We start from the raw sequence: 27,439 nt of genomic DNA, 5'->3' as shown, positions 1-27,439 counted from the left end.
ATATAGATACTTTTGTAGCTGTTTCCTCCAGCATCTTCACAAGGTTCTTTGCTGTTGTTCTGGGATTGATTTGCACTTTTCTCACCAAAGTACGTTCATCTCTATGAGACAGAATGTGTCTCCTTCCTGAGTGGTATGACGGCTGTGTGGGTCCCATGGTGTTTATACTTGTGTAGTATTGTTTGTACAGGTGAACGTGGTACCTTCAGTTGTTTGGAAATTGCTCCCAAGGATGAACCAGACTTGTGGAGGTCTACAATTATTTTTCTTGGCTGATTTCTTTTGATGTTCCCATGATGGCAAGCAAAGAGGCACTGAGTTTGAAGGTAGGCCTTGAAATACATCCACAGGTCCACCTCCAATTGACACAAATGATGTCCATTAGCCTATCAGAAGCTTCTAATGCCATGACATCATTTTCTGGACTTTTCCAAGCTGTTTAAAGGCACAGTCATTTTAGTGTATGTGAACTTCTGACCCACTGGAATTGTGATACAGTCAATTATAAGTGAAACAATCTGTCTGTAAACAATTGTTGGAAAAATTAGTTGTGTCATGCACAAAGTAGATGTCCTAACTGACTTGCCAAAACTACAGTTCATTAACAAAAACGTTTGTGGAGTGGTTGAAAAACAAGTTTTAATGACTCCAACCGAAGTGTATGTAAACCTCCGACTTCAACTTTAGCAACTGCAGATTGCCCCTTTAAGGTAGAGAACGGGGAAGGGGCAGAAGACAGCACAGGACTTCCTTTTAGAAGTCATAAAATATGAAACAGTCTGATTCATCGTGGTAGGCTTTGCTAAGAAGAGTTCTGATGTAATAGCATATTTAATTCGGGGCATTTCTGTCCTCCGTCCAACAGTGAGTTGTATTTGAACACAGTGACCAACAGAGGGCACTGTTATCCTGTTGAAACAGCAGCCACAGCGGTAAAATGACAACTTTCCTTTGGCAGGCCAAGCACATTGAACACACACGACTTGTCCTAAACCACCCTCAGAGTGGCAGGTTATCATTGCGTTATGTGCCATTGATGTTGACGACATCCGCTGACCTCCCACTGTCTAGCCGACTATCTAATCAAGATCTAGAGACAACGTCATCATCTATATTATGGTCAATTCTATGTAAAGCGTTTCAGCGGCAACAGGGGGTCCAATAGGAGAAATCAGAAATAATCATGGAAAAGCGGTTGATCGAGATAGTCAATGTTCAATGAAAAGTCACATTTAACCTCTGCCTGCAAATGTTTGACTCTTTCTCTCGTCTCCGGGTGGATCAGAAGTGGAGAGGTGGATTCTTCTGGAATGTGGGATAAGACAGGGTCCCATGACATGGACCCATCTTTGGTAAGAACAGCATGATCTTCTGACATTACCCATTAGGCTGATAATCAACACACGTGCACACGCACACACGCGCACACACACACACACACACACACACACACACACACACACACACACACACACACACACACACACACACACACACACACACACACACAATACACACACACACACAATACACATGCACACACACACACACACACACACACACACACACACACACACACACACACACACACACACACACACACACACACACACACACACACACACACACACACACACACACATACAAATACACGCACGCACACACACACACACACACACACACACACACACACACACACACACACACACACACACAAGCACACACACACACACACACACACACACACACACACACACACACACACACACACACACACACACACACACACACACACACACACACACACACACACACACACACACACACACACATACATACAAATACACGCACGCACACACACACACACACACACACACACACACACACACACACACACACACACACACACACACACACACACACACACACACACACACACACAAATACAAGCATACACCTTTTCATACAATATAAGGAGGCTGTTATTTTCAGCAGCAAAAGAGAATGCTACTAATTTCAGTTTTTGTTGAGTTTACTAATGATGAAAGCCATTTATGCATACACTAATGGTGTAGGTCCACATATGGTGTTTGTTCTGCCTTTTAGCCAGGGGCGGACTGACCATCTGGCATTTCGGGCAAATGCCAGATGGGCTGGTCCAGTTTTAGCCCATTGGGCCTGTCTAACTTGGGTTTGTTGTGCAAAATTATCTTTATCTAAATAATATAGGGGGCCTCAAGGAATAAAATGGGCCGTTGAGGGGCCTCAAGAAAAAAAATGGGCCTTCATGGGGGCCTCAAGGAAAAATATGGGCCAATATGTTAGAAATGCCAGAGCTGATTTCGGGCCCCAGTTTTATTATCTTTGACCTAGAAGTGGATGCTTTCACCTACTAATACTAAAAGATTAGATGTTCCATAACCTGTAGGTAGGTAGGTAGGAGTGGTTGTGAATGGATAGTTCATCACTTCTGCTCTTTTTTATAAACTGTAAGAAACACTATATATGGTCTATTCTTGGCATGTAGGTTTCTTACTTATGGTTGGCTTCTTACTTATGGTTGGCACAAATTGAGATATGGGGAGGGGGATGGGCAGGTTATACTGTATGCAAATGTGGTACTGTAGTTACTGTAGTATTTACTGTAGTGATTTTGCTGAATATAGTATACTGTAGTATTTACTAGAGTATTCTACGATGTACTACAACATGATATAGTAATACTACACATGATTGAGGCATACTTCAGTGTGTGGTATAGTATTCTACAGTATATTACAGTTTACTACAAAATTATATAGTAAGTACTGTAGTACTCTCTAGTAAACTGAAGCATTTTTTCATGTGGGCTGAAATTATTTATTTTACAGTATGCTCTATTTTACAATACTGCGTTTCAGTCATGAATATTCACATTTTTCTTTAATAAAAAAAGTGGTAACATGTATTCTTAATGGTTCTTGTGTTTTCCTCCTCTCTCTAGAATGGGTTGATGCTGGTCCTGCTGCAGCTGATGATCTGAACTTGTCTGTCAGCCACCTAGCTCCCCCTCCTCCAAACACAACCACTGCCCATGTCCTGATCCCAGTGGTCCAGCTTGTCTGTGGTAAGTCCCTCCCTACCCCTCCCCTGCCCTCCCTCCCTTGCCCTGCCCTGCCCTACCCTCGCCTCTTTAGTTTTTTTTCTATTAAAAGCACATTAAGTCTATGCTTAACTAAAGACGCCCAGTGCAGTCCATAGGCCTACACCCGAGGCCTACACCCAAGCTGCTGCAGATTTTAATGTGTAGTGCCAGGGTTGCAAAGGGCCATCTCTGAGGGTCTGGTGACTTTTTTTGCCTCTCGCCTCTGTAATGCTTAATGTGCCACTGTCAACACAAACACACACACACACACACACACACACACACACACACACACACACACACACACACACACACACACACACACACACACACACACACACACACACACACACACACACACACACACACACACACACATTTACATTACATTTACATTTAAGTCATTTAGCAGACGCTCTTATCCAGAGCGACTTACAAATTGGTGAATTCACCTTCTGACATCAGTGGAACAGCCACTTTACAATAGTGCATCTAAATCATTTAAGGGGGGGTGAGAAGGATTGCTTTATCCTATCCTAGGTATTCCTTGAAGAGGTGGGGTTTCAGGTGTCTCCGGAAGGTGGTGATTGACTCCGCTGTCCTGGCGTCGTGAGGGAGTTTGTTCCACCATTGGGGGGCCAGAGCAGCGAACAGTTTTGACTGGGCTGAGCGGGAACTGTACTTCCTCAGTGGTAGGGAGGCGAGCAGGCCAGAGGTGGATGAACGCAGTGCCCTTGTTTGGGTGTAGGGCCTGATCAGAGCCTGGAGGTACTGCGGTGCCGTTCCCCTCACAGCTCCGTAGGCAAGCACCATGGTCTTGTAGCGGATGCGAGCTTCAACTGGAAGCCAGTGGAGAGAGCGGAGGAGCGGGGTGACGTGAGAGAACTTGGGAAGGTTGAACACCAGACGGGCTGCGGCGTTCTGGATGAGTTGTAGGGGTTTAATGGCACAGGCAGGGAGCCCAGCCAACAGCGAGTTGCAGTAATCCAGACGGGAGATGACAAGTGCCTGGATTAGGACCTGCGCCGCTTCCTGTGTGAGGCAGGGGCGTACTCTGCGGATGTTGTAGAGCATGAACCTACAGGAACGGGCCACCGCCTTGATGTTAGTTGAGAACGACAGGGTGTTGTCCAGGATCACGCCAAGGTTCTTAGCGCTCTGGGAGGAGGAAACAATGGAGTTGTCAACCGTGATGGCGAGATCATGGAACGGGCAGTCCTTCCCCCGGGAGGAAGAGCAGCTCCGTCTTGCCAAGGTTCAGCTTGAGGTGGTGATCCGTCATCCACACTGATATGTCTGCCAGACATGCAGAGATGCGATTCGCCACCTGGTCATCAGAAGGGGAAAGGAGAAGATTAATTGTGTGTCGTCTGCATAGCAATGATAGGAGAGACCATGTGAGGTTATGACAGAGCCAAGTGACTTGGTGTATAGCGAGAATAGGAGAGGGCCTAGAACAGAGCCCTGGGGGACACCAGTGGTGAGAGCGCGTGGCGAGGAGACAGATTCTCGCCACGCCACCTGGTAGGAGCGACCTGTCAGGTAGGACGCAATCCAAGCGTGGGCCGCACCGGAGATGCCCAACTCGGAGAGGGTGGAGAGGAGGATCTGATGGTTCACAGTGTCAAGGCAGCCGATAGGTCTAGAAGGATGAGAGTAGAGGAGAGAGAGTTAGCTTTAGCAGTGCGGAGCGCCTCCGTGATACAGAGAAGAGCAGTCTCAGTTGAATGACTAGTCTTGAAACCTGACTGATTTGGATCAAGAAGGTCATTCTGAGAGAGATAGCGGGAGAGCTGGCCAAGGACGGCACGTTCAAGAGTTTTGGAGAGGAAAGAAAGAAGGGATACTGGTCTGTAGTTGTTGACATCGGAGGGATCGAGTGTAGGTTTTTTCAGAAGGGGTGCAACTCTCGCTCTCTTGAAGACGGAAGGGACGTAGCCAGCGGTCAGGGATGAGTTGATGAGCGGGGTGAGGTAAGGGAGAAGGTCTCCGGAAATGGTCTGGAGAAGAGAGGGGGATAGGGTCAAGCGGGCAGGTTGTTGGGCGGCCGGCCGTCACAAGAAGCGAGATTTCATCTGGAGAGAGAGGGGAGAAAGAGGTCAGAGCACAGGGTAGGGCAGTGTGAGCAGAACCAGCGGTGTCGTTTGACTTAGCAAACGAGGATCGGATGTCGTCGACCTTCTTTTCAAAATGGTTGACGAAGTCATCTGCAGAGAGGGAGGAGGGGGGAGGGGGAGGAGGATTCAGGAGGGAGGAGAAGGTGGCAAAGAGCTTCCTAGGGTTAGAGGCAGATGCTTGGAATTTAGAGTGGAAGAAAGTGGCTTTAGCAGCAGAGACAGAGGAGGAAAATGTAGAGAGGAGGGAGTGAAAGGACGCCAGGTCCGCAGGGAGGCGAAGTTTTCCTCCATTTCCGCTCGGCTGCCCGGAGCACTGTTCTGTGAGCTCGCAATGAGTCGTCGAGCCACGGAGCGGGAGGGGAGGACCGAGCCGGCCTGGAGGATAGGGGACATAGAGAGTCAAAGGATGCAGAAAGGGAAGAGAGGAGGGTTGAGGAGGCAGAATCAGGAGATAGGTTGGAGAAGGTATGAGCAGAGGGAAGAGATGATAGGATGGAAGAGGAGAGAGTAGCGGGGAGAGAGAGCAAAGGTTGGGACGGCGCGATACCATCCGAGTAGGGGCAGTGTGGGAAGTGTTGGATGAGAGCGAGAGGGAAAAGGATACAAGGTAGTGGTCGGAGACTTGGAGGGGAGTTGCAATGAGGTTAGTGGAAGAACAGCATCTAGTAAAGATGAGGTCGAGCGTATTGCCTGCCTTGTGAGTAGGGGGGAAGGTGAGAGGGTGAGGTCAAAAGAGGAGAGGAGTGGAAAGAAGGAGGCAGAGAGGAATGAGTCAAAGGTAGACGTGGGGAGGTTAAAGTCGCCCAGGACTGTGAGAGGTGAGCCGTCCTCAGGAAAGGAGCTTATCAAGGCATCAAGCTCATTGATGAACTCTCCGAGGGAACCTGGAGGGCGATAAATGATAAGGATGTTAAGCTTGAAAGGGATGGTAACTGTGACAGCATGGAATTCAAAGGAGGCGATAGACAGATGGGTAAGGGGAGAAAGAGAGAATGACCACTTGGGAGAGATGAGGATCCCGGTGCCACCACCCCGCTGACCAGAAGCTCTCGGGGTGTGCGAGAACACGTGGGCGGACGAAGAGAGAGCAGTAGGAGTAGCAGTGTTGTCTGTGGTGATCCATGTTTCCGTCAGTGCCAAGAAGTCGAGGGACTGGAGGGAGGCATAGGCTGAGATGAACTCTGCCTTGTTGGCCGCAGATCGGCAGTTCCAGAGGCTACCGGAGACCTGGAACTCCACGTGGGTCGTGCGCGCTGGGACCACCAGATTAGGGTGGCCGCGGCCACGTGGTGTGGAGCGTTTGTATGGTCTGTGCAGAGAGGAGAGAACAGGGATAGATAGACACACAGAAGGGGCTACGCTAATGCAAAGGAGATTGGAATGACAAGTGGACTACACTTATCGAATGTTCAGAACGTTAAGCTTACGTAGCAAGAATCTTATTGACTAAAATGATTGAAATGATACAGTACTGCTGGAGTAGGCTAGCTGGCAGTGGCTACGTTGTTGACACTACACTAATCAAGTCGTTCCGTCGAGTGTAATAGTTTCTACAGTGCTGCTATTCGGGGGCTAGCTGGCTAGCTAGCAGTGTTGATTACGTAACGTTACGTTAAAAGAACGACAATAGCTGGCTAGCTAACCTAGAAAATCGCTCCAGACTACACAATTGTCTTAGATACAAAGACGGCTATGTAGCTAGCTAGCTACGATCAAACAAATCAAACCGTTGTACTGTAATGAAGTGAAATGAAAATGTGATACTACCTGTGGAGCGAGGCGGAATGTTGACCGGGTTGTTGAAGTTCAATTCGGAAGACGTTGGCTAGCTGTTGGCTAGCTAGCTAGCAGTGACTCCTACGTTAGGGACGACAAATAGCTGGCTAGCTAACCTCGGTAAATTAAGATAATCACTCTAAGTCTACACACTCTAAACTACACAATTACCTTGGATACGAAGACAGCAAAGACAACTATGTAGCTAGCTAACACTACACTAATCGAGTCGTTGAGTGTAATAGTTTCTACAGTGCTAGTGGACGTTAGCTAGCTGCTGTGCTAGTGGACGTTAGCTAGCTGCTGGGCAGAAAGCAGTGTAGACTACGTTAGGACGACGAAATACGATAATTACGCAATTATCTTTGACACAAAGACGGCTATGTAGCTAGCTAAGAAGAAATTGCTAAGATTAGACAAATCAAACCGTTGTACTATAATGAAAAGTTATACTACCTGCGGACCGAAGTGTAGATGCGACCGCTCGCTCCAACACACACACACACACGTGGGGCTAAGGCCACTCTCCCTCTGACACCCTGGGTATCTTGTGTCCTTTGTCACCACAACTGGCAGCTTTAGCTTACAGCCAGTCAGTGCAGGAGTGTGCAAGTGCAGGCATTTGTGTGTCATTTCTTGTGCATTTGGTGTCTGTGTGTGTGGTCTGTAGCCTACTTGTCAGGGATAAAAATGTGTCCCAGTCTCCAAGCTTTAAGTGCTCACCATGCCACACAAGTGGGTGGTGAATGGTGATACATACAGTATGATTAGAAGCCTCTTACTTGGGCCCTTCTGTGATGTATTCTAGTGTTTGTATAGTCGTCCATGTCACCAAGCTATGAGATTGAAGACCTACGGGTGAGAACAGGCCACCTCCCTCTGTACATGTGGGTGAGATGCTCCGGGTGCCAGTTCAACTGACGTGGTCAAGTTCAATTTATATCACACTCATGTGTCGGCAGTATTAGACAAAGTGTTTCTATTGACCCCAGGATCAACAGCGCAGGTATAAACAGGCACACATACACACACACACATATCTCCCTCAACCACAAGCAAAATGTACAGTCATTAATCATCTCAAAACAAGTGATGTATGCTTCAGATACCCTACGAGAAGACAGTCGAAGAGAGAGAGGGAGGAGAAAAAAGAGAGAGAGGAGGGAAAGGAGAGAGTAGAACACAGAGAGAGAGACCCGAGAGCATGGTGCATGTAGCTTTATCCATCTAAACACAAAGGGAGACAAAGTCCCCTCTCTCTTCTGTGCCCTCTGCAGATCCTTAATGGAAGAGACAGATATTACAGACTACAACTAGTGCTTCCACTAGCTGCACCCCGCAGTACTCTGGCTGGTTATAATCTCTGTCCTATATCCATGGTGATGCAGTACTCTGGCTGGTTATAGTCTCTGTCCTGTATTCATGGTGGTGCTGTACTCTGGCTGGTTATAATCTCTGTCCTATATCCATGGTGATGCAGTACTCTGACTGGTTATAATCTCTGTCCTATATCCATGGTGATGCAGTATTCTGGCTGGTTATAGTCTCTGTCCTGTATCCATGGTGATGCAGTACTCTGGCTGGTTATAATCTCTGTCCTGTATCCATGGTGGTGCAGTACTCTGGCTGGTTATAGTCTCTGTCCTGTATCCATGGTGGTGCAGTACTCTGGCTGGTTATAATCTCTGTCCTGTATCCATGGTGGTGCAGTACTCTGGCTGGTTATAGTCTCTGTCCTATATCCATGGTGATGCAGTATTCTGGCTGGTTATAATCTCTGTCCTGTATCCATGGTGATGCAGTATTCTGGCTGGTTATAATCTCTGTCCTGTATCCATGGTGATGCAGTATTCTGGCTGGTTATAGTCTCTGTCCTATATCCATGGTGATGCAGTATTCTGGCTGGTTATAATCTCTGTCCTGTATCCATGGTGATGCAGTACTCTGGCTGGTTATAATCTCTGTCCTATATCCATGGTGATGCAGTACTCTGGCTGGTTATAATCTCTGTCCTATATCCATGGTGATGCAGTACTCTGGCTGGTTATAATCTCTGTCCTGTATCCATGGTGATGCAGTATTCTGGCTGGTTATAGTCTCTGTCCTGTATCCATGGTGATGCAGTACTCTGGCTGGTTATAATCTCTGTCCTGTATCCATGGTGATGCAGTATTCTGGCTGGTTATAGTCTCTGTCCTGTATCCATGGTGATGCAGTACTCTGGCTGGTTATAGTCTCTGTCCTGTATCCATGGTGATGCAGTACTCTAGCTGGTTATAATCTCTGTCCTGTATCCATGGTGATGCAGTATTCTGGCTGGTTATAGTCTCTGTCCTGTATCCATGGTGATGCAGTACTCTGGCTGGTTATAGTCTCTGTCCTGTATCCATGGTGATGCAGTACTCTGGCTGGTTATAATCTCTGTCCTGTATCCATGGTGATGCAGTACTCTGGCTGGTTATAGTCTCTGTCCTGTATCCATGGTGATGCAGTACTCTGGCTGGTTATAGTCTCTGTCCTGTATCCATGGTGATGCAGTACTCTGGCTGGTTATAATCTCTGTCCTGTATCCATGGTGATGCAGTATTCTGGCTGGTTATAGTCTCTGTCCTGTATCCATGGTGGTGCAGTACTCTGGCTGGTTATAATCTCTGTCCTATATCCATGGTGATGCAGTACTCTGGCTGGTTATAGTCTCTGTCCTGTATCCATGGTGATGCAGTACTCTGGCTGGTTATAATCTCTGTCCTATATCCATGGTGGTGCAATACTCTGGCTGGTTATAATCTCTGTCCTGTATCCATGGTGGTGCAGTACTCTGTATCCACAGAGATTATAACCAGCCAGGTGGTGCAGTACTGGCATAATCACCATGGATACAGGACAGAGATTATAACCAGCCAGAGTCCTGTATCCATGGTGATGCAGTACTCTGGCTGGTTATAATCTCTGTCCTGTATCCATGGTGGTGCAGTACTCTGGCTGGTTATAATCTCTGTCCTGTATCCATGGTGATGCAGTACTCTGGCTGGTTATAATCTCTGTCCTGTATCCATGGTGGTGCAGTATTCTGGCTGGTTATAATCTCTGTCCTATATCCATGGTGGTGCAGTATTCTGGCTGGTTATAATCTCTGTCCTGTATCCATGGTGGTGCAGTATTCTGGCTGGTTATAATCTCTGTCCTGTATCCATGGTGGTGCAGTACTCTGGCTGGTTATAATCTCTGTCCTGTATCCATGGTGATGCAGTACTCTGGCTGGTTATAATCTCTGTCCTATATCCATGGTGATACAGTACTCTGGCTGGTTATAATCTCTGTCCTATATCCATGGTGGTGCAGTATTCTGGCTGGTTATAATCTCTGTCCTTTATCCATGGTGGTGCAGTACTCTGGCTGGTTATAGTCTCTGTCCTGACCTACATGTCTGATGTCATCACATAGCACTCAACCGTATAACCCACATGTCTGATATCATCACTAATCCTAACCATGGATGGATTTTCCATCAATGTGGTCATTTGATTTGATTAGTGTAACTTGTACTGTATAGGATATGTTATTTAAGCAATTACACCCAAGGGGTGTGTGGTATATAGCCAATATATCACAGCTAAGGGCTGGTCTTGGTATTATTGGCCATTTACCACACACCCCTGAGGTGCCTTATTGCTGTTATAAATGGGTTACCAACGTAATTAGTGCATTAAAAATAAATGGTTTATCGTACCAGTGGAATACTGTCTGATATACCACGGCTGTCAGCCAATCAGCATTCAGGGCTCAAACCACCCTGTTTCTAATGATTTATAGAACACTGACAAATCTACAAATCGCGCGTTGAGAAATGATGTCGCAAAAACAACAATCTATTGAGGAGGTGAATAGCGTCAGTGAATGTTGCGTTTGATTAGAAGTTGAAATGACTATTCCTCTGTATATACGGACACTGGCATTACTAAAGGAAGACCACATACCGTGATGTGACACAAGAGACAGACCAACATGGTTAAAGTTCCATTTCACCCCATTCATTATTGGTTTTAGCTGCAAGGCAATGTGGACCCATTACTGGCTGCATTGACCACATCAGTGGAGAGGGTCAGGCCATATTTTCCATTAGGGGCTGGGATTGTTGGTGTGGATTATGGGGCTGTGGGGGCACAGAGGGGAAGGGGAGGCTTTTAGAAGGGGAGGGGAGAGGAAGCAGCCCGGCAGAGGAGGTCTGTTGTTTTGCCTGAGATAGAAAGAAGTGCTGTGCACTCTTATCCCCACGGGTGTATAATGCTGGTCATTGGGATGAAAAGATGGTCAAAGATTACACGACTCTATTCTATGATCAAAACCGGACATCAGGGCCCAGTTTTTCAAAAGTGATGCGCAGAAATATAAAATGCCTAGAAACAGAATGAATAGAGCGGGAGTCCCCATTCAAGTCAATGATACGTCCGTCCTATTCATTCTATTTCTATGCATTTAATCCTATCCAATAGGCGAAATCCAGATAACTTTAGAAAAACTGGGCCCTTGTTAAACTTGTTAAAGCACCATTCTGCCTGGCTGTAAAGTGTGTTGTAAGACAAATCTTATTCAGTGTCTGTTTGTTAGGTACTGTAGACAAAGCATGCGACCATGGGCATGTGGCTTGTGGCTTCTCCGCAATCAATAATGACATTTTTAATGATCATGCAGCCCAGGATACGTCAGTTGGTTGCATAAAAAGTATTGATATAAAATGTTCATTAGGTCAGGGGAAGTGCTTAGATAATCACTTCCACAAAAGTCCCTTTGTGAAACACACAAGCACGCAAACGCACACGCACACACACACACACACACACACACACACACACACACGCACACGCACACACGCACACACACACACGCACACACACACACACACACACACACACACACACACACACACACACACACACACACACACACACACACACACACACACACACACACACACACACACACACATAGACACTCTCACACAAAACTCGTTATTTGGTACCTCAGTGAGGTCAGCCCCGCCTCCTTCAGTCACCACGTCAACAATCACTAGCGGGATCGGCTGTTCCTCCTGATCCCTCTCTCCCTCGCTCCCTCTCTCCTTCACGCCCTTCTGCCTCCATCAGGCCTGCCTGTTCCTGACAGGGGACTGGGCTGGCTATGGGGAGGGTGCTTCTCCCACCGAGGGTAGTCTGGGTTGGGCTGGGCTGGGCTGGGCTGGGCTGGGCTGGGTTGGGCTGGGTTGGGCTGGGCTGGGCTGGGTTGGGCTGGGTTGGGCTGGGTTGGGCTGGGCTGGGCTGGGCTGGGATGGGCTGGGCTGGGCTGGGTTGGGCTGGGCTGGGCTGGGCTGGGTTGGGTTGGGCTGGGCTGGGTTGGGCTGGGCTGGGTTGGGCTGGGCTGGGCTGGGCTGGGCTGGGCTGGGTTGGGCTGGGCTGGTCACCTTGCTGGAGGCTATGAGGGAAAGTTTACATATAGAAGCAGGCCAGCCAGCCCATACCTCAGAGTGTCCATTGTCCTCCATGTTTGTCTGGTCCCAAACTGAACCTCCATCTCCTCCTCTGGAACTTTCCCTTCATCTGAACCGGTAAGATACTGTATACTGCCTGACCATATGAATATTACTAGGTAAAGAGGTCTTCTACAAGACTCACTCTGGACCTTTTGCATGGACTTGAGATGTAAATATCCTTGCCATCTCAAGTGCATAACTAGTATGTGTGTATGCTATAGGGGTTTGTATATGTTTATTGCAAAACATGCACTGTGACTGCCTTGGGATATGGAGGAATACATTGGCCACGTCCCAATACGCTCAAATGTATTTCTTTCCTTATTTCCTTTCCTTCATGAGCACTGATAGGTGCAACGACTGGGACAGGTTTCCCAGTTCCACAATATCACTTTCACCTATCAAGTCCTTTCTGATCAGTGGGCCCTAAGGAAAGGAGACAAGGAGAGGACGCTGTCTAAAACTATGGGGACAAGGCCTTACATGGTAATAACTTGAGGGAAAACGGTAAAGTTCAAGTCTGTGTCTGTGGGGCTTCCACCATGTACTCTTGGTTTTGAAGGAGAGCCAACAGCGTTATTTGAATATAAAGCAGATTCCCTGTGACACTATGCCTCTCTCAGCCTCTTGTGATTCAATGTGGAGCAAATTTAATGCTCTATTTGTGGTATTCTCCCATGGGCCAATCGACAGGCGGGGCGGTAGGGTGGGGATCATTCTGTGTTTTTGCGGGGATAGATAGATAGATAGATAGATAGATAGATAGATAGATAGATAGATAGATAGATAGATGATAGATAGCATTAATTTGGTATAGAGCAGACCTAACTTACTCCATTAAATTAATCAAAACAGGAACATTTAACATTTGGCTAGAAATTCAAAAGGAAATTATCTTAACAGAGAAAATGTCCTCCTGTGTGCTACCTATATCCCCCCACTAGAATCCCCATATTTTAATGAAGACAGCTTCTCCATCCTGGAGGGGGAAATCAATCATTTCCAGGCCCAGGGACATGTACTAGTCTGTGGCAACCTAAATGCCAGAACCAGACATGAACCAGACACCCTCAGCACACAGGGGGACAAGCACCTGCCTGCAGGTGACAGCATTCCCTCCCACATATGCCCCCCTAGGCACAACTATGACAACATAACAAACAAAAAACGGGTCACAACTCCTGCAGCTCTGTAGCACGCTGGGTATGTACTTAGTCAATGGTAGGCTTCGAGGGGACTCCTATGGTAGGTACACCTATAGCTCATCTCTTGGCAGTAGTACTGTAGACTACTTTATCACTGACCTCAACCCAGTGTCTCTCAGAGCATTCACAGTCAGCCCACTGACACCCCTATCAGACCACAGCAAAATCACAGTCTACTTGAACAGAGCAATACCCAATCACAAGGCATCAAAGCCAAAGGAACTGAGTAACATTAACAAATGCTATAGATGGAAGGAATGCAGTTTGGAAATCTACCAAAAAACAATTAGGCAACAACAAATTCAATCCCTTCTAGACAATTTCCTGGGTAAAATGTTTCACTGCAATAGTGAAGGTGTAAACTTGGCAGTAGAAAATCTTAACAGTGTATTTGACCTCTCAGCTTCCCTATCAAATCTAAAAATCTCAAATAGAAAAATGAAGAAAATGAACAACAATGACAAATGGTTTGATGAAGAATGCAAAAATCTAAGAAAGAAATTGAGAAACCTGTCCAACCAAAAACATAGAGACCCGGAAAACCTGAGTCTACGCCTTCACTATGGTGAATCACTAAAACAATACAGAAATTCACTACGGAAAAAGAAGGAACAGCACATCAGAAATCAGCTCAATGTAATTGAAGAATCCATAGACTCTAACCACTTCTGGGAAAATTGGAAAACACTAAACAAACAACAACACGAAGAATTATCTATCCAAAATGGAGATGTAAGGGTAAACCACTTCTCCAATCTTTTTGGCTCTATAACAAAGAATAAACAGCAAAAACATATACATGATCAAATACAAATCTTAGAATCAACTATTAAAGACTACCAGAACCCACTGGATTCTCCAATTACCTTGAACGAGTTACAGGACAAAATAAAACCCCTCCAACCCAAAAAGGCCTGTGGTGTTGATGGTATCCTTAATGAAATGATCAAATATACAGACAACAAATTCCAATTGGCTATACTAAAACTCTTTAACATCATCCTTAGCTCTGGAATCTTCTCCAATATTTGGAACCAATGACGGATCCCCACCAATCCACAAAAGTGGAGACAAATTTGACCCCAATAACTACCGTGGAATATGCATCAACAGTAACCTTGGGAAAATCCTCTGCATTATCATTAACAGCAGACTCTTACATTTCCTCAACGAAAACAATGTACTGAGCAAATGTCAAATTGGCTTTTTACCAAATTACCGTACAACAGACCATGTATTCACCCTGCACACCCTAATTGACAACCAAACAAACCAAAACAAAGGCAAAGTCTTCTCATGCTTTGTTGATTTCAAAAAAGCCTTCGACTCAATTTGGCATGAGGGTCTGCTATACAAATTGATGGAAAGTGGTGTTGGGGGTAAAACATATGACATTATAAAATCCATATACACAAACAACAAGTGTGCGGTTAAAATTGGCAAAAAAACACACACATTTCTTCACACAGGGTCGTGGGGTGAGACAGGGATGCAGCTTAAGCTCCACCCTCTTCAACATATATATCAGCGAATTGGCGTGGGCACTAGAAAAGTCTGCATCACCCGGCCTCACCCTACTAGAATCCTAAGTCAAATGTCTACTGTTTGCTGATGATCTGGTGCTTCTGTCACCAACCAAGGAGGGCCTACAGCAGCACCTAGATCTTCTGCACAGATTCTGTCAGACCTGGGCCCTGACAGTAAATCTCAGTAAGACCAAAATAATGGTGTTCCAAAAAAGGTCCAGTCGCCAGGACCACAAATACAAACTCCATCGAGACACTGTTGCCCTAGAGCACACAAACACTATACATACCTTGGCCTAAACATCAGTACCACAGGTAACTTCCACAAAGCTGTGAACAATCTGAGAGACAAAAAATAAGAATTTGTTCTTAACTGACTTGCCTGGTTAAATAAAGGTAAAATTTAAAAAAAAAACAAGGCAAGAAGGGCATTCTATGCCATCAAAAGGAACATACATTTCAACATACCAATTAGGATCTGGCTAAAAAATACTTGAATCAGTCATAGAGCCCATTGCCCTTTACGGTTGTGAGGTCTGGGGTCCGCTCACCAACCAGGACTTCACAAAATGGGACAAACACCAAATTGAGACTCTGCATACAGAATTCTGCAAAAATATCCTCCGTGTACAACGTAGAACACCAAATAATGCATGCAGAGCAGAATTAGGCCGATACCCACTAATTATCAAAATCCAGAAAAGAGTTGTTAAATTCTAAAACCACCTAAAAGGAAGTGATTCCCAAACCTTCCATAACAAAGCCATCACCTACAGAGAGATGAACCTGGAGAAGAGTCCCCTAAGCAAGCTGGTCCTGGGGCTCTGTTCACAAACACAAATACACCCCACAGAGCCACAGTACAGCAACACATTTAGACCCAACCAAATCATGAGAAAACAAAAATCTAATTACTTGACACATTGGAAAGAATTAACAAAAAAACAGAGTAAACTAGAATGCTATTTGGTCCTAAACAGAGAGTACACAGTGGCAGAATACCTGTCCACTGTGACTGACCCAAACTTAAGGAAAGCTTTGACTATGTACAGACTTAGTGATCATAGCCTTGCTATTGAGAAAGGCCGCCGTAGACAGACCTGGCTCTCAAGAGAAGACAGGCTATGTGCACACTGCCCACAAAATGAGGTGGAAACTGAGCTGCACTTCCTAACCTCCTGTCCAACGTATGACCATATTAGAGATACATATTTCCCTCAGATTACACAGATCCACAAAGAATTCGAAAACAAATCCAATTTTGATAAACTCCCATATCTACTGGGGGAAATTCCACAGTGTGCCATCACAGCAGCAAGATTTGTGACCTGTTGCCACAAGAAAAGGGCAACCAGTGAAGAACAAACACCATTGTAAATACAACCCATATTTATGCTTATTTATTTTCCCTTGTGTTCTTTAACCATTTGTACATTGTTACAACACTGTATATATATATATATATATATATGTATAATATGACATTTGTAATGTCTTTGTTGTTTTGAAATTTCTGTATGGGTAATGTTTACTGTTCATTTTTATTGTTTATTTCACTTTTGTATATTATCTACCTCACTTGCTTTGGCAATGTTAACACATGTTTCCCATGCCAATAAAGCCCCTTTAATTGAATTGAATAGATAGATAGATAGATAGATAGATAGATAGATAGATGTTGAGTGTTTAAGAGGACATATAACCCAAGATATGCTTCTTGCTTCCCTCTGAACAATTGAAATGTAGGTGGGACACGCTCCTCATTGTTTGTGTTGCCCCTAATCCAATGCCTGTACCCCCGTCGCCCACATCGCCCACATTGCCCCCCTCAAACCCTCCACCCCCTAAACCCTACATTCTGTCTGTGCTGCTGGGGTCCCTGCACAGCTGTCCACCTGTCACCGGGTTGGATTTGAGCTGGATTGGATAATCTGGACGGGATGCCTCTAAAGCTCCCTGTAATTCCACAAACACTCACACACACGCAGATTAAAAGACAGCCGGGAGGAGCCAGGTTGGTTCGAGGGCGGCTGGATCTTACGACAGACATGTGATGTGGGGTCTGGGCTTTGATCTCTGCATCGCCATCTCTCTACCAGCCTCATCCTCCAGGGCACACAGACCACCACCCCAACCCACAAACCAACCACTAACCCTGGTAGTCCCTTGTCACAGACCACCACCCCAACCCACAAACCAACTACTAACCCTGGTAGTCCCTTGTCACAGACCACCACCCCAACCCACAAACCAACCACTAACCCTGGTAGTCCCTTGTCACAGACGTTGGGGATCTGTGGGTTTGTGCTGGCGTTCCGTGGCGGTTGTTGTATCTGAAAATACTTTGGGTGTTGTGTTCATGATCAGCAAGAGAAGAAGGCGGTGGGTTGGTGAGTTGGTGGGTTGGTGAGTTGGTGAGTTGGTGAGTTGGTGGGTTGGTGGGTTGTTGGGTTGGTGAGTTGGTGGGTTGGTGGGTTGGTGAGTTGGTGGGCTGGTGAGTTGGTGGGTTGGTGGGTTGGTGAGTTGGTGGGTTGGTGAGTTGGTGGGTTGGTGGGTTGGTGAGTTGGTGAGTTGGTGAGTTGGTGGATTGGTGAGTTGGTGAGTTGGTGGGTTGGTGAGTTGGTGAGTTGGTGGGTTGGTGAGTTGGTGAGTTGGTGGGTTGGTGGGTTGGTGAGTTGGAACAATTGACCTACAGGACAGGCGAGTGCCTGGGGGTGGCTATGCAGACTTTTACACCCCGCCTCTGTAGACATGCCCCAATGCCAGTGTGCCTCACTAGGCACCCCCTTTGTTTTCTGTTTGGGGGTCGGGGAGGGGGGATGGTGACCCCATCCCGCCTCATCATACAGCCTATTTACAGTAGACCACAACATCGTCAGTGTAGTCAGGGTATCACACTGCCACAAATTGTTCGGCTCGGATGCAAGGCTGTTTCATTTCGTCATTTTATTTACAGAGGGGTCACGGGTTCTCTGTCTCGCCCATGTGATTTGGCCTTTCCAACCAATCAGATATCCCGATCCAGACTGGGCATAGCAAAGGGGAGAGGGAAAAAATCATTTTCATTCTGTGTTTTTTTCATCTTTTGCGAAACGTCGAAAGTAGTCGCCATCTGTTTAACGCTGCACGAAGGTAATGCCTTTTTTTTCAGCTTCTAGATCAGGTTTGAGGAAGGCCTCTGATGAGTCCAATGGTCATATTGTTACTATTCAAATATGCATTTATTTTTATAAACACATATGGTGGAAATGTAAAATAGTGCAATTGACTGTATCATATGTACGTACAGTAGGCTAGTGTTAAACCATATGTAAAAAAGGCTTCATGGGTAGTCTCCTGGCTTTAAACTGGCAGCAGGAGATATTGGCCAATGTTGAGTTGGGAAATGTCTTCAATAATTAATGAATGTCTGTAGAGTTATCGTTAAGTGGTGCGGGAACAGCAGCCGTTGACATGTTGCGAGTTTATTATCTCAATCCCATCGTTATTTGAAACCCCTTTGTTTTGTAATACAGTGGACATCGATCTGACTCCATTGTTTTAGCCGTTGCTCTTAGTGTGTCCTTCATTAGGCAAATACAAAGGGTGTTGCGATCCCATGTGTGTGCTGTGAAAGTATTTCTGTATTCCCTTGAGAATCGCCGGTTAGCTTGTTGGTTGGTTGGACCCCTTTCTTTGTGGTCCCTCCATATTCCCTGCTATTGACTCACTCTTGTGATCATATACATTGGGGCTAATTGTTTAATGGAATTATCGGTTAATTGTTCCTTTAAGGTGGGTTCTAATGACATTGTGATGTTTTGCAGATCAGAAGTGGCGTCGTTCTATTGCGATAGGTTCCGCTGACCTTGTCCACACTGAATGGTAACAGAACCGGATAACCCATGAGATGGATGTATCTAGTCCTCACGACCATTATCCCAATCATCCTCACTATCAAATTAGCTCTCTTGATGTTGTTCTTGGTCTGTAGGAACAGTCAACGTGTCATTTGGCGTTATCACTAATTCATATGAACCGTGGGATTAAACTAAGGAAGCACCAAATCATTGGAATGTACGTTTCCTCCGTAATGGTTAGGACAGGTATTAAAAGATCACATAATTGTTCAAATATTGCATAATCAACATTTCAAATAGCAATACCGAAGGCTGGCACTATTTTCTGTTGTTGAAATGATCAAATTAATATTTGTATTGGAATTTAGAAAACTAAATATCCTTGTAATCTATCAAGGAAGTAAAAATACTACGATCAAAAATTATATGATATAATTTCAAAATGATGAAAAAAGATGTGTGTGTGTACACTCGACCCATTTAACATGACTGTGATCTGTAAATCCATGCATGCTCATTCAGGGGAGCCTTGACTTAGGGACAAGCTGTGATCTCATGTACATTTGTGGGAAATCTAAGATGGCCGACCGCATGCTCTTCTTTTACCACCACAGCCACAGTACAACATGGTATGCTACAACGCAAAACGGGGTCTACATCCTCTATCCCGTCGTAGGCAATGGCACATTTTACAACCCCATTTTGTGATTGGATTCTCATTAGGGGACAGTGACAAGTGTTTTTGGGGCCACCCATGCCCCATCCCTCTCTTCTCTCCAGTGTCGCCTGGCCTGGTGAGGGCACTACTCAGTGCGAGGAAGTGAGTGGTCACCCCTGTTTTGACTGTGATGTAGGCTGAGGTCTCAGCGCAGGGGCGGCTAATCTAGAGTGACAGCTCTAGAGTGTACTGTCACAGCCGGGTAGAGGAGAGGAAGGCCTTTCGCTCAGCACCACAGACGCCCCCTCCCCATCTCCCCCTTCTCCCCCCTCCAATCACACTGCAACAAAAGCCTAGTTAGCGTCAGATGAGACCAGAGCTGCTGCTCACATCTCAGTGTCCTGCATCTACAACACATTCTATTCTATTCTATATTCATTGTCCCCCATGTAAGAGTTTCTTTTTCAAAGGAAGATCTGACAACTTGGGTGGGTGCAATTCTGTCTCTGGCCACTTCGGTACAACAACAAGTATATTTGGTTATTTTATTTTCCAACAGCAACATAAGTTCAACTTGAATATCTAATATCAACATGTACTTCTCTGCTGTCCACTGTGGCCCTTACTTACTGACAGCAGGGCATTTTGAATCCAGCATTCCAATCTATTAGAAGTAGAATGATGATTTTAGTGACAGGCTCAGTCATGCAGGAGACGGTTCTGCCTGAGTAGATGGAGTTCTTCATATGGGGTTTCCTTCTGTGACGTCCTCATGGTATTGAGGATACATAGGACATCCTTAAGGCTCAACATAGGCCGTCTAAAAGGTTAGAGGTGAGAGGTCAACAGTGATTGACGGGCATATCGGTGCTATTTGAGGGTGCTGACTTGCTTTTGAGGGTGCACTGCTTGTGAAGAGACAACGTCTTGAGTCACCCTCAGTTTAGTGGTCTCCCTTTCTCTACTGTTTTGGCTCACAAGTGTATGCTTATGGAGGGTTTATATCAAAATCATAACGACATATCTCTAGCTCGGTGGATTAAAATGGAACAGATGACGGGGCTTTGGCCTAGATTATACTGCAAGTTCTGTCCTCCATTTTCCCATTCCTCCAGATCTCAGTATTTTTCTCACGTGTGCTGTAAGAGCCTTTGGCTTGATGTTTCATATAATCAGTCTCTGACTTTGTGGAGATTTTCAAACAAAACACATTTTCCAACACAATCTCCAATCTCTAATAAGGAAATCTTAAAGATGCTGATTGCATGTTCTCTTTGGTCTAAGCTTGAGCAAGCATACAGTACACACATGCACATGCACCAACTCACACACAGCTGACCGGAAGCAGGGAAGGACAGAGGTGAGGCCGGATAAGGTGAGGCAACACTGCAGAGAAAATTGCTGGCTCATTTCTACAGTGCATGATAAGACTGCAGTGCTGATCCACTTCCAGTCAGTGCGTTCCTTTCTTTTGCCCAGCACTAATCATGGCATCTGGACGGCCTCTGTCTGTCAGTCACCCAATTCTCCCAAATACCTTTCTCTCCATTTCTTTCCTTCCTGACTGCTGACAGAATCATTTCAGGTGATCAGTGATGGCGTCACTTCTATTTAAGTCTCACCTGTCTCAGTGAGGGGGCCGTGACTGTACTGACTCTGAGATCTCTACTGCCCACCCTCTTCAGATACTGAAGACAGCTATCTTTTCATATTTAGTCAAGTGTTCTCAGTCACTCACAGTCCAGTGGTTCTACATAAGAGGAGGCATCCTCCATTGTTAGCTCTACATTAAAGAGCCAAGGAATGAAAAGAAAGACAGGCCGATGTAAAGCTTCTTCTCCAGGAGTGATGCTGCAGCCTGCTGTCTTTTCTGCACTGGGCTGAGGGCAGGCAGGGCAGCAGACGAAGGGAGAGATGAAAGAAAGGGAAGAGCCATTTTGTGCACGGTGTTGTCCACCCGAGCGTAAAGCGTGATTAATTCAATAGCAGAGCACCATAGAGGAGGAGGCCAGCAGCTCTGCAGCTCAACATAGCTCTCTCTGACCCACTTACTAACTACATCAGATGTCACGAGAAATACTGCTCTCTCTCTCTCTCTCTCTCTTTCTTTCTCTCTCAATCTCTCTCTCGCGCTCTCTCTCTCTCTCTCTCTACCTCTCAACCACTATCTCTCTACCACTCTACATCTCTCTCTCTCTCTCTACCTCTACCTCTCTACCTCTCTCTCTCTCTCTCTTCTTTCTCTACCTCTTTCTCTCTCTCTCTCTCTCTCTCTCTCGCACGCTCTCTCTACCTCTCTACCTCTCTCTCTCTACCTCTCTACCTCTCTCTCTACCTCTCTCTCTCTATCTCCCTTTATCTTTACCTCTTTCTTCCTCTCTCTCTATCTCTCTCTCTCTAACTCTTTCTATCTCTTTCTCTCTTTCACTCTCTCTCTCTCTCTCTCCCTCTACCTCTTTATCTTTCGATCTCTCTTTTTCTCTCTCTCTATCTCCCATTTTCTTTATTTCTAACTTGTTGATGTAATAACTCTGTTAACAGAGAGGATTGAGAATGGTCAACACATACATTGTCCAGAGCACTGAAAATACACTTGAAAACACTATTGGTCGAATGCAGACAATTGGTTTTGATAATGTAGTGTTCGGTCAGACGCATTTATTAACCTTCACTCTGTTGCCTCACTCCTGAATACAGTGGTATTGTGTCCTGAATTGCATACCCTACTAATAGATTCTAATACATAACTGATTGCGCTCAGATTCAAATGTGAACGGTTTGGGATTAAATTAAATATCATTCAACCAAGGGACACAATAGGCACATTTGAAGATAAAACAGGATTTTGAATTTTAAATGTCTTTTTTTATGCTGCCGCTGTCTCAAATAGACTTCAGTCTGAGAATGGTGCCTCGCCGTTGAAATAAAAAGCAAGTTGACTGGAAGGCATGGATGAATCATGAGTCTGTGACCTAATTCTATTGTGCTGCAGTGGATGAGGGAGAAGGTGGTGGATGGTAGAAGAGCTATTCAAACACACCACCGGGCACACGAGAGAAAATACATTCTCATTTCAGCCACACATGACGGCTCTCAGGAGGTGTGGACCCGATTGGAGTCTATATGATTTGTTTTCTGCATGCCGTCTTTTGAAGAATTCTTCAAATACTCAACCCAATTCCAAGGCATTTCCATCACCATGTATGCCTTCACGAAGACCAGAAGTGGTAGCTCCATATAAACCAGTATTTTTATTACAATACCACAGAGAGTGGTTACATCCTCTCATCTAGTTCTATCACCAAAATACCACAAATAACCCCAGTAACCCCTGGCTCCAGCAGTCCATTGTGCTACGGTCCCAGCCAGCCTACCACTCCCCCCTGCACTTGGTTTTAGTGGGTTTATTTCTGTCCCTGGCCAGGCCCTGTGGCAGACCTGCACCCCTGGCCAGGCCCTGTGGCAGACCTGCACCCCTGGCCAGGCCCTGTGGCAGACATGCACCCTGGCCAGGCCCTGTGGCAGACCTGCACCCCTGGCCAGGCCCTGTGGCAGACATGCACCCCTGGCCAGGCCCTGTGGCAGACCTGCACCCCTGGCCAGGCCCTGTGGCAGACCTGCACCACTGGCCAGGCCCTGTGGCAGACCTGCACCACTGGCCAGGCTCTTAAACCCGGATTAAGGCTTTTTATGTAATCTGACCTCTGGGAGATTGGAGAGAGACAGCTGGTTGCAGAACCCTTTCCTCCCTTATCTCAGAGAACCTCCGGTGGCCTCCCACTCTCTCCGTTTGGCCTCTCATACAACCTCTGGTTCTCGCTCTTTCTTTCTACAACGGGTTGGTGAAAACAAGCATTGTGATTGGTTGAGATGTGTTCTAAGCCATACACACAAAAAAACAGTTTAGCAGTGGTAAGCCTATGATGTAAAAAATGGGCATCTTGTTCCATCTGAGAAATCTCTAGGCATCTAGTGTCTCATCAGCCCAGCCAGCCAATTCATTAACTTGGTTTCCACTGCAAAAAGCATCTTAACATTTTTCCCCATGTTTCTAGCTTAATTAACATTTGGGTTTTATAACAACAGGGGTTTGTCCAAACATCGCTGTCTGTCTCTTGACATTTGCAACATTGTTTCAATATTGAAATTCGATCTCCACTGTCCTATTAAGAATGAACGCGTCAGGACGGACATCTTTTCTCAGCCAGTCGTAATCAAACATTGTTTTTATGGATATATACAAAGAAATTGAATGCAGCAACATTGCTGTTATTCTAGCTGCACGGTTTGACGTGACTGGGTTAGCCGTAGTTGGCTAGCAAGCAAGGGATAAGAACGTTGCCAGCCATCATGGCAACGGAACATTTAGAATGAACGACTTCCCATTCTATATCCATAGATCTAGAACGGGAAATCTTTTCTCAGCCAGTCGAAATCATGAATCAGTATCCTTTGTATGGATATAAATAAAATAAAAGGTCAAACAACATTAAATGGAGCTTCAACTAACCAACCAAACAACACTGTTATGGCCTTCCTAGTCTCTTATGACAGCCTTAGCTCATTTAGTTCTGGGTTCAGGGATTATGGCCTTCCCTGTCCCTATACTTTTATGATGTACAGGTGGAGGATCTTAATTTGATCACCCTTTTGTTGCTCAGAATTTTCCTGCACCGCAGGAAATGGTGATGAGTTTCGTAATTTACATGAATTCACTGAAAACCAACACACAGTTATATTAACACTATTGCACTTTTCATGTAGGCTACTTTTGGCCAGCTAATAGCCTAACCACAGATCAAGCAACATTATGGAGTAAACATTCAAATCCTGTTGCTGCAGGATTCTTTTGCTGTGACAATATAGGTCAAATGAAGATCCCAGAGTTAAAGATTGTCCTCCAGAGTTAAAGCACTGTCTGCCACTCACAGTCTATAAAACTCGTCCTGTCTGAACAGAACTCGAATGGTATTTATGAGCAGGTTCATTCAAAGATGATCAATGTTATCCAGTGGTAGTGTGGTACCTGTTTCCAGTGGGCCTAATATTGAGTGGTCGTGGCTCATCCCTCTTGTCTTGCAGGTGTCTGGTTGGCTGGCTGTGGCATCACACTCTCATTGGCCCTGGGACTCCACTTCTACGTGACCACACCCCTTCCTTCACATCCAATCCCAACATGGAACCACCCAAGGTGCAGCAGCCAGGCGAAGGAGGCCTCAACGTCACCCTCACCATCAGGCTTCTGATGCACGGCAAGGTACAGTACACACCGCCTGGGTTCCAATACTCTCAGATAGTTTCCTTTACTTTGGTTCCAATACTCTCATATGGCTTACTTTCCTTATCTCCTTTCCTTCAAGACCACCGTTGGCTGAATGGGTTGGATAGGTTACTGTATATCAAGTGTTTTTAGATCTGGTGGTTGTGAGGGACGAGGAGAGGTCGCTTTTCAAGGTTTTTGGGATAGTCTCTGTCATGTCTTTGGTTGGACGTTGATGCTAACTGTTGTTGAACCTCTGTTTCTTTGCAGGAGGTTGGAAGCATCATTGGAAAGGTAACTATCATGTTCATAAACACATCACAATCGTATGAATATTACAAAACTGTTTCAAGACGAGTACATTTTGTTAATGTGACATCTCTCCGATGTTTTAACTGTTGTCTGTCTGCTGTCTGTTTCTTGTCTGTCTGCTGTCTGTCCTTTCAGAAAGGAGAGACAGTGAAGAAGATGCGTGAAGAGGTAAGTGCAGTATGTATCCCATAATGCACCTTACCCAGTTTAAGAATGCATATTAAATGGATAGTATTCCATTTAGTACTTCATGATCTCCTTTATTTATCTGACTGTGTCTACTGTTTGACCCACAGAGCGGTGCACGCATCAACATCTCTGAGGGAAACTGCCCAGAGCGGATAGTTACCATCACCGGACCCACAGATGCCATCTTCAAGGCCTTCGCCATGATCGCATACAAGTTTGAAGAGGTATCTAGCGTACATATTTCCCTCAATCTCCTCTTGGTCGTGGTTCATTTTACAACGGCTGTTTTTACAATTCTGTTACACCAGGTATTTTAATACAATACTATTATGCTGATATGATCTTTATGGTTTCTTCCCAGGATATAATCAACTCTATGAGCAACAGTCCAGCCACCAGCAAGCCTCCTGTCACCCTGCGTCTGGTTGTCCCAGCCAGCCAATGTGGCTCCCTCATAGGGAAAGGAGGCTCCAAAATCAAAGAAATGAGAGAGGTAAGGAAGGGCGTAATTAGTGATGAGGATTGATTGAATTTACTTGACAATTTATTAGCTAGTTAATTAATAATTCGCAAAGAAATGCACATACAGCCTCTCATTTAGCCATTACATTTAGCCATTACATTTTTATTAGTAGTTTGTTGAGGAATCGTTCCTTTCTGGCTTGAGGACCAGCTATTTTTCATTGCACCTTACACAGTACACATGCTCAATAACAGTCTTCCCACTTCAGTCCACAGGTGCTCAGGTACAGGTCGCAGGGGACATGCTGCCCAACTCCACTGAACGAGCAGTCACCATCTCAGGAGCCCCGGAAGCCATTATCCAGTGTGTCAAGCAGATCTGTGTTGTCATGCTAGAGGTAGAGTATGGAGGGATGAAGAAGGAGGGTCAGTCCTCCCGGGAATACACAGGAAAATACATTCACACAGACCTTAGGAATCAGCTAGAATGTACAACGTGGATGTACAATTGTTTTTACCGTCTCAAACATCTAAGGAAGGAATTAGGATCTTGGTTGGTATAGACCATGGGACTAAATTATTATAACAATGTTTTAGATGATGGCTTCCCAGGTTGCAATGATATAGCGGACCTATGAGGTAAAATCATGTGATTCCAGTTGTCAGTGTGCTCTTAGACACAACACCTATTTCATGTCACTGCATGCATCCACAGTAAGGAACAATAGTGTGATGTAGTGAGTGTCACAGACTGTCTTCTCCCAAGGCACTGTCCCTCAGTCTATAAAACCTCTTCCTGTCTTCTCCTCTTTTTCTCTCTCTGTCTATCTCTGTCTCTCTCTCTCTGTCACTCTCTGTCTCTCTGTCTCCGTCTCTCTGTCTCTCTCTCTCTCTGTCTCTCTCTGTCTCTCTCTCTGTCTCTCTCTCTCTCTGTCTCTCTGTCTCTCTCTCTGTGTCTCTCTCTCTGTCTCTCTCTCTGTCTCTCTCTGTCTCTCTCTGTCTCTATCTGTCTCTCTCTGTCTCTGTCTCTCTCTGTCTCTCTCTCTCTGTCTCTCTCTGTCTCTCTCTCTGTCTCTCTATCTCTGTCTCTCTGTCTCTCTCTCTGTGTGTCTCTCTCTCTGTCTCTCTCTGTCTCTCTCTGTCTCTCCCTGTCTCTCTCTGTCTCTGTCTCTCTCTCTCTGTCTCTCTCTGTCTCTCTCTCTGTCTCTCTCTCTCTGTCTCTCTCTGTCTCTCTCTCTCTGTCTCTCTCTCTGTCTCTCCCTCTGTCTCTCTCTCTCTGTGTCTCTCTCTGTGTCTCCCTCTCTGGCTCTCTCTCTGGCTCTCTCTCTCTGTCTCTCTCTCTCTCTCTCTCTGTCTGTCTCTCTCTGTCTCCCTCTCTCTGTCTCTCTCTCTGTCTCTCTCTCTATATCTGTCTCTCTCTGTCTCTCTCTGTGTGTGTCTCTCT

The 27,439-nt window shown here is 45.6% G+C and overlaps 1 protein-coding gene across 4 annotated transcripts; it reads left to right on the top strand.

Moving 5' to 3' along the window:
* Positions 1-204: 204 nt before the first annotated feature.
* On the top strand, positions 205-26,929 carry LOC135535073 (poly(rC)-binding protein 3-like). 4 transcript variants are annotated; one of them, XM_064961799.1, is made up of 8 exons: positions 205-1,352; positions 2,984-3,106; positions 24,855-25,029; positions 25,303-25,326; positions 25,480-25,521; positions 25,641-25,757; positions 25,895-26,026; positions 26,265-26,929. In XM_064961799.1, the coding sequence occupies exons 3-8, from the start codon at positions 24,949-24,951 to the stop codon at positions 26,556-26,558; spliced, it is 690 nt and encodes a 229-aa protein (XP_064817871.1). In that variant the 5' UTR covers positions 205-1,352; positions 2,984-3,106; positions 24,855-24,948; the 3' UTR covers positions 26,559-26,929. The 4 variants fall into 4 exon arrangements, with proteins under 4 accessions (XP_064817871.1, XP_064817875.1, XP_064817874.1 ...); XM_064961803.1 differs by having other exon boundaries at positions 213-1,352; positions 25,480-25,512; XM_064961802.1 differs by lacking the exons at positions 205-1,352; positions 2,984-3,106 and adding exons at positions 12,469-12,619; positions 12,896-13,030.
* Positions 26,930-27,439: the final 510 nt, after the last annotated feature.

This window comes from Oncorhynchus masou, unplaced genomic scaffold (genome assembly GCF_036934945.1).
Source record: "Oncorhynchus masou masou isolate Uvic2021 unplaced genomic scaffold, UVic_Omas_1.1 unplaced_scaffold_4404, whole genome shotgun sequence".
NCBI lineage: Eukaryota > Metazoa > Chordata > Actinopteri > Salmoniformes > Salmonidae > Oncorhynchus > Oncorhynchus masou.
This window is presented reverse-complemented; position numbering and strand designations above follow the sequence as displayed.

Coding starts and splice junctions, on each gene's coding strand:
- LOC135535073 (XM_064961799.1), top strand. CDS start 24,949: ATGGAACCACCCAAGGTGCAGCAGCCAGGCGAAGGAGGCCTCAACGTC. Junction 25,030..25,302: donor GGCTTCTGATGCACGGCAAG/GTACAGTACACA, acceptor GTTTCTTTGCAG/GAGGTTGGAAGCATCATTGG. Junction 26,027..26,264: donor AAATCAAAGAAATGAGAGAG/GTAAGGAAGGGC, acceptor TTCCCACTTCAG/TCCACAGGTGCTCAGGTACA.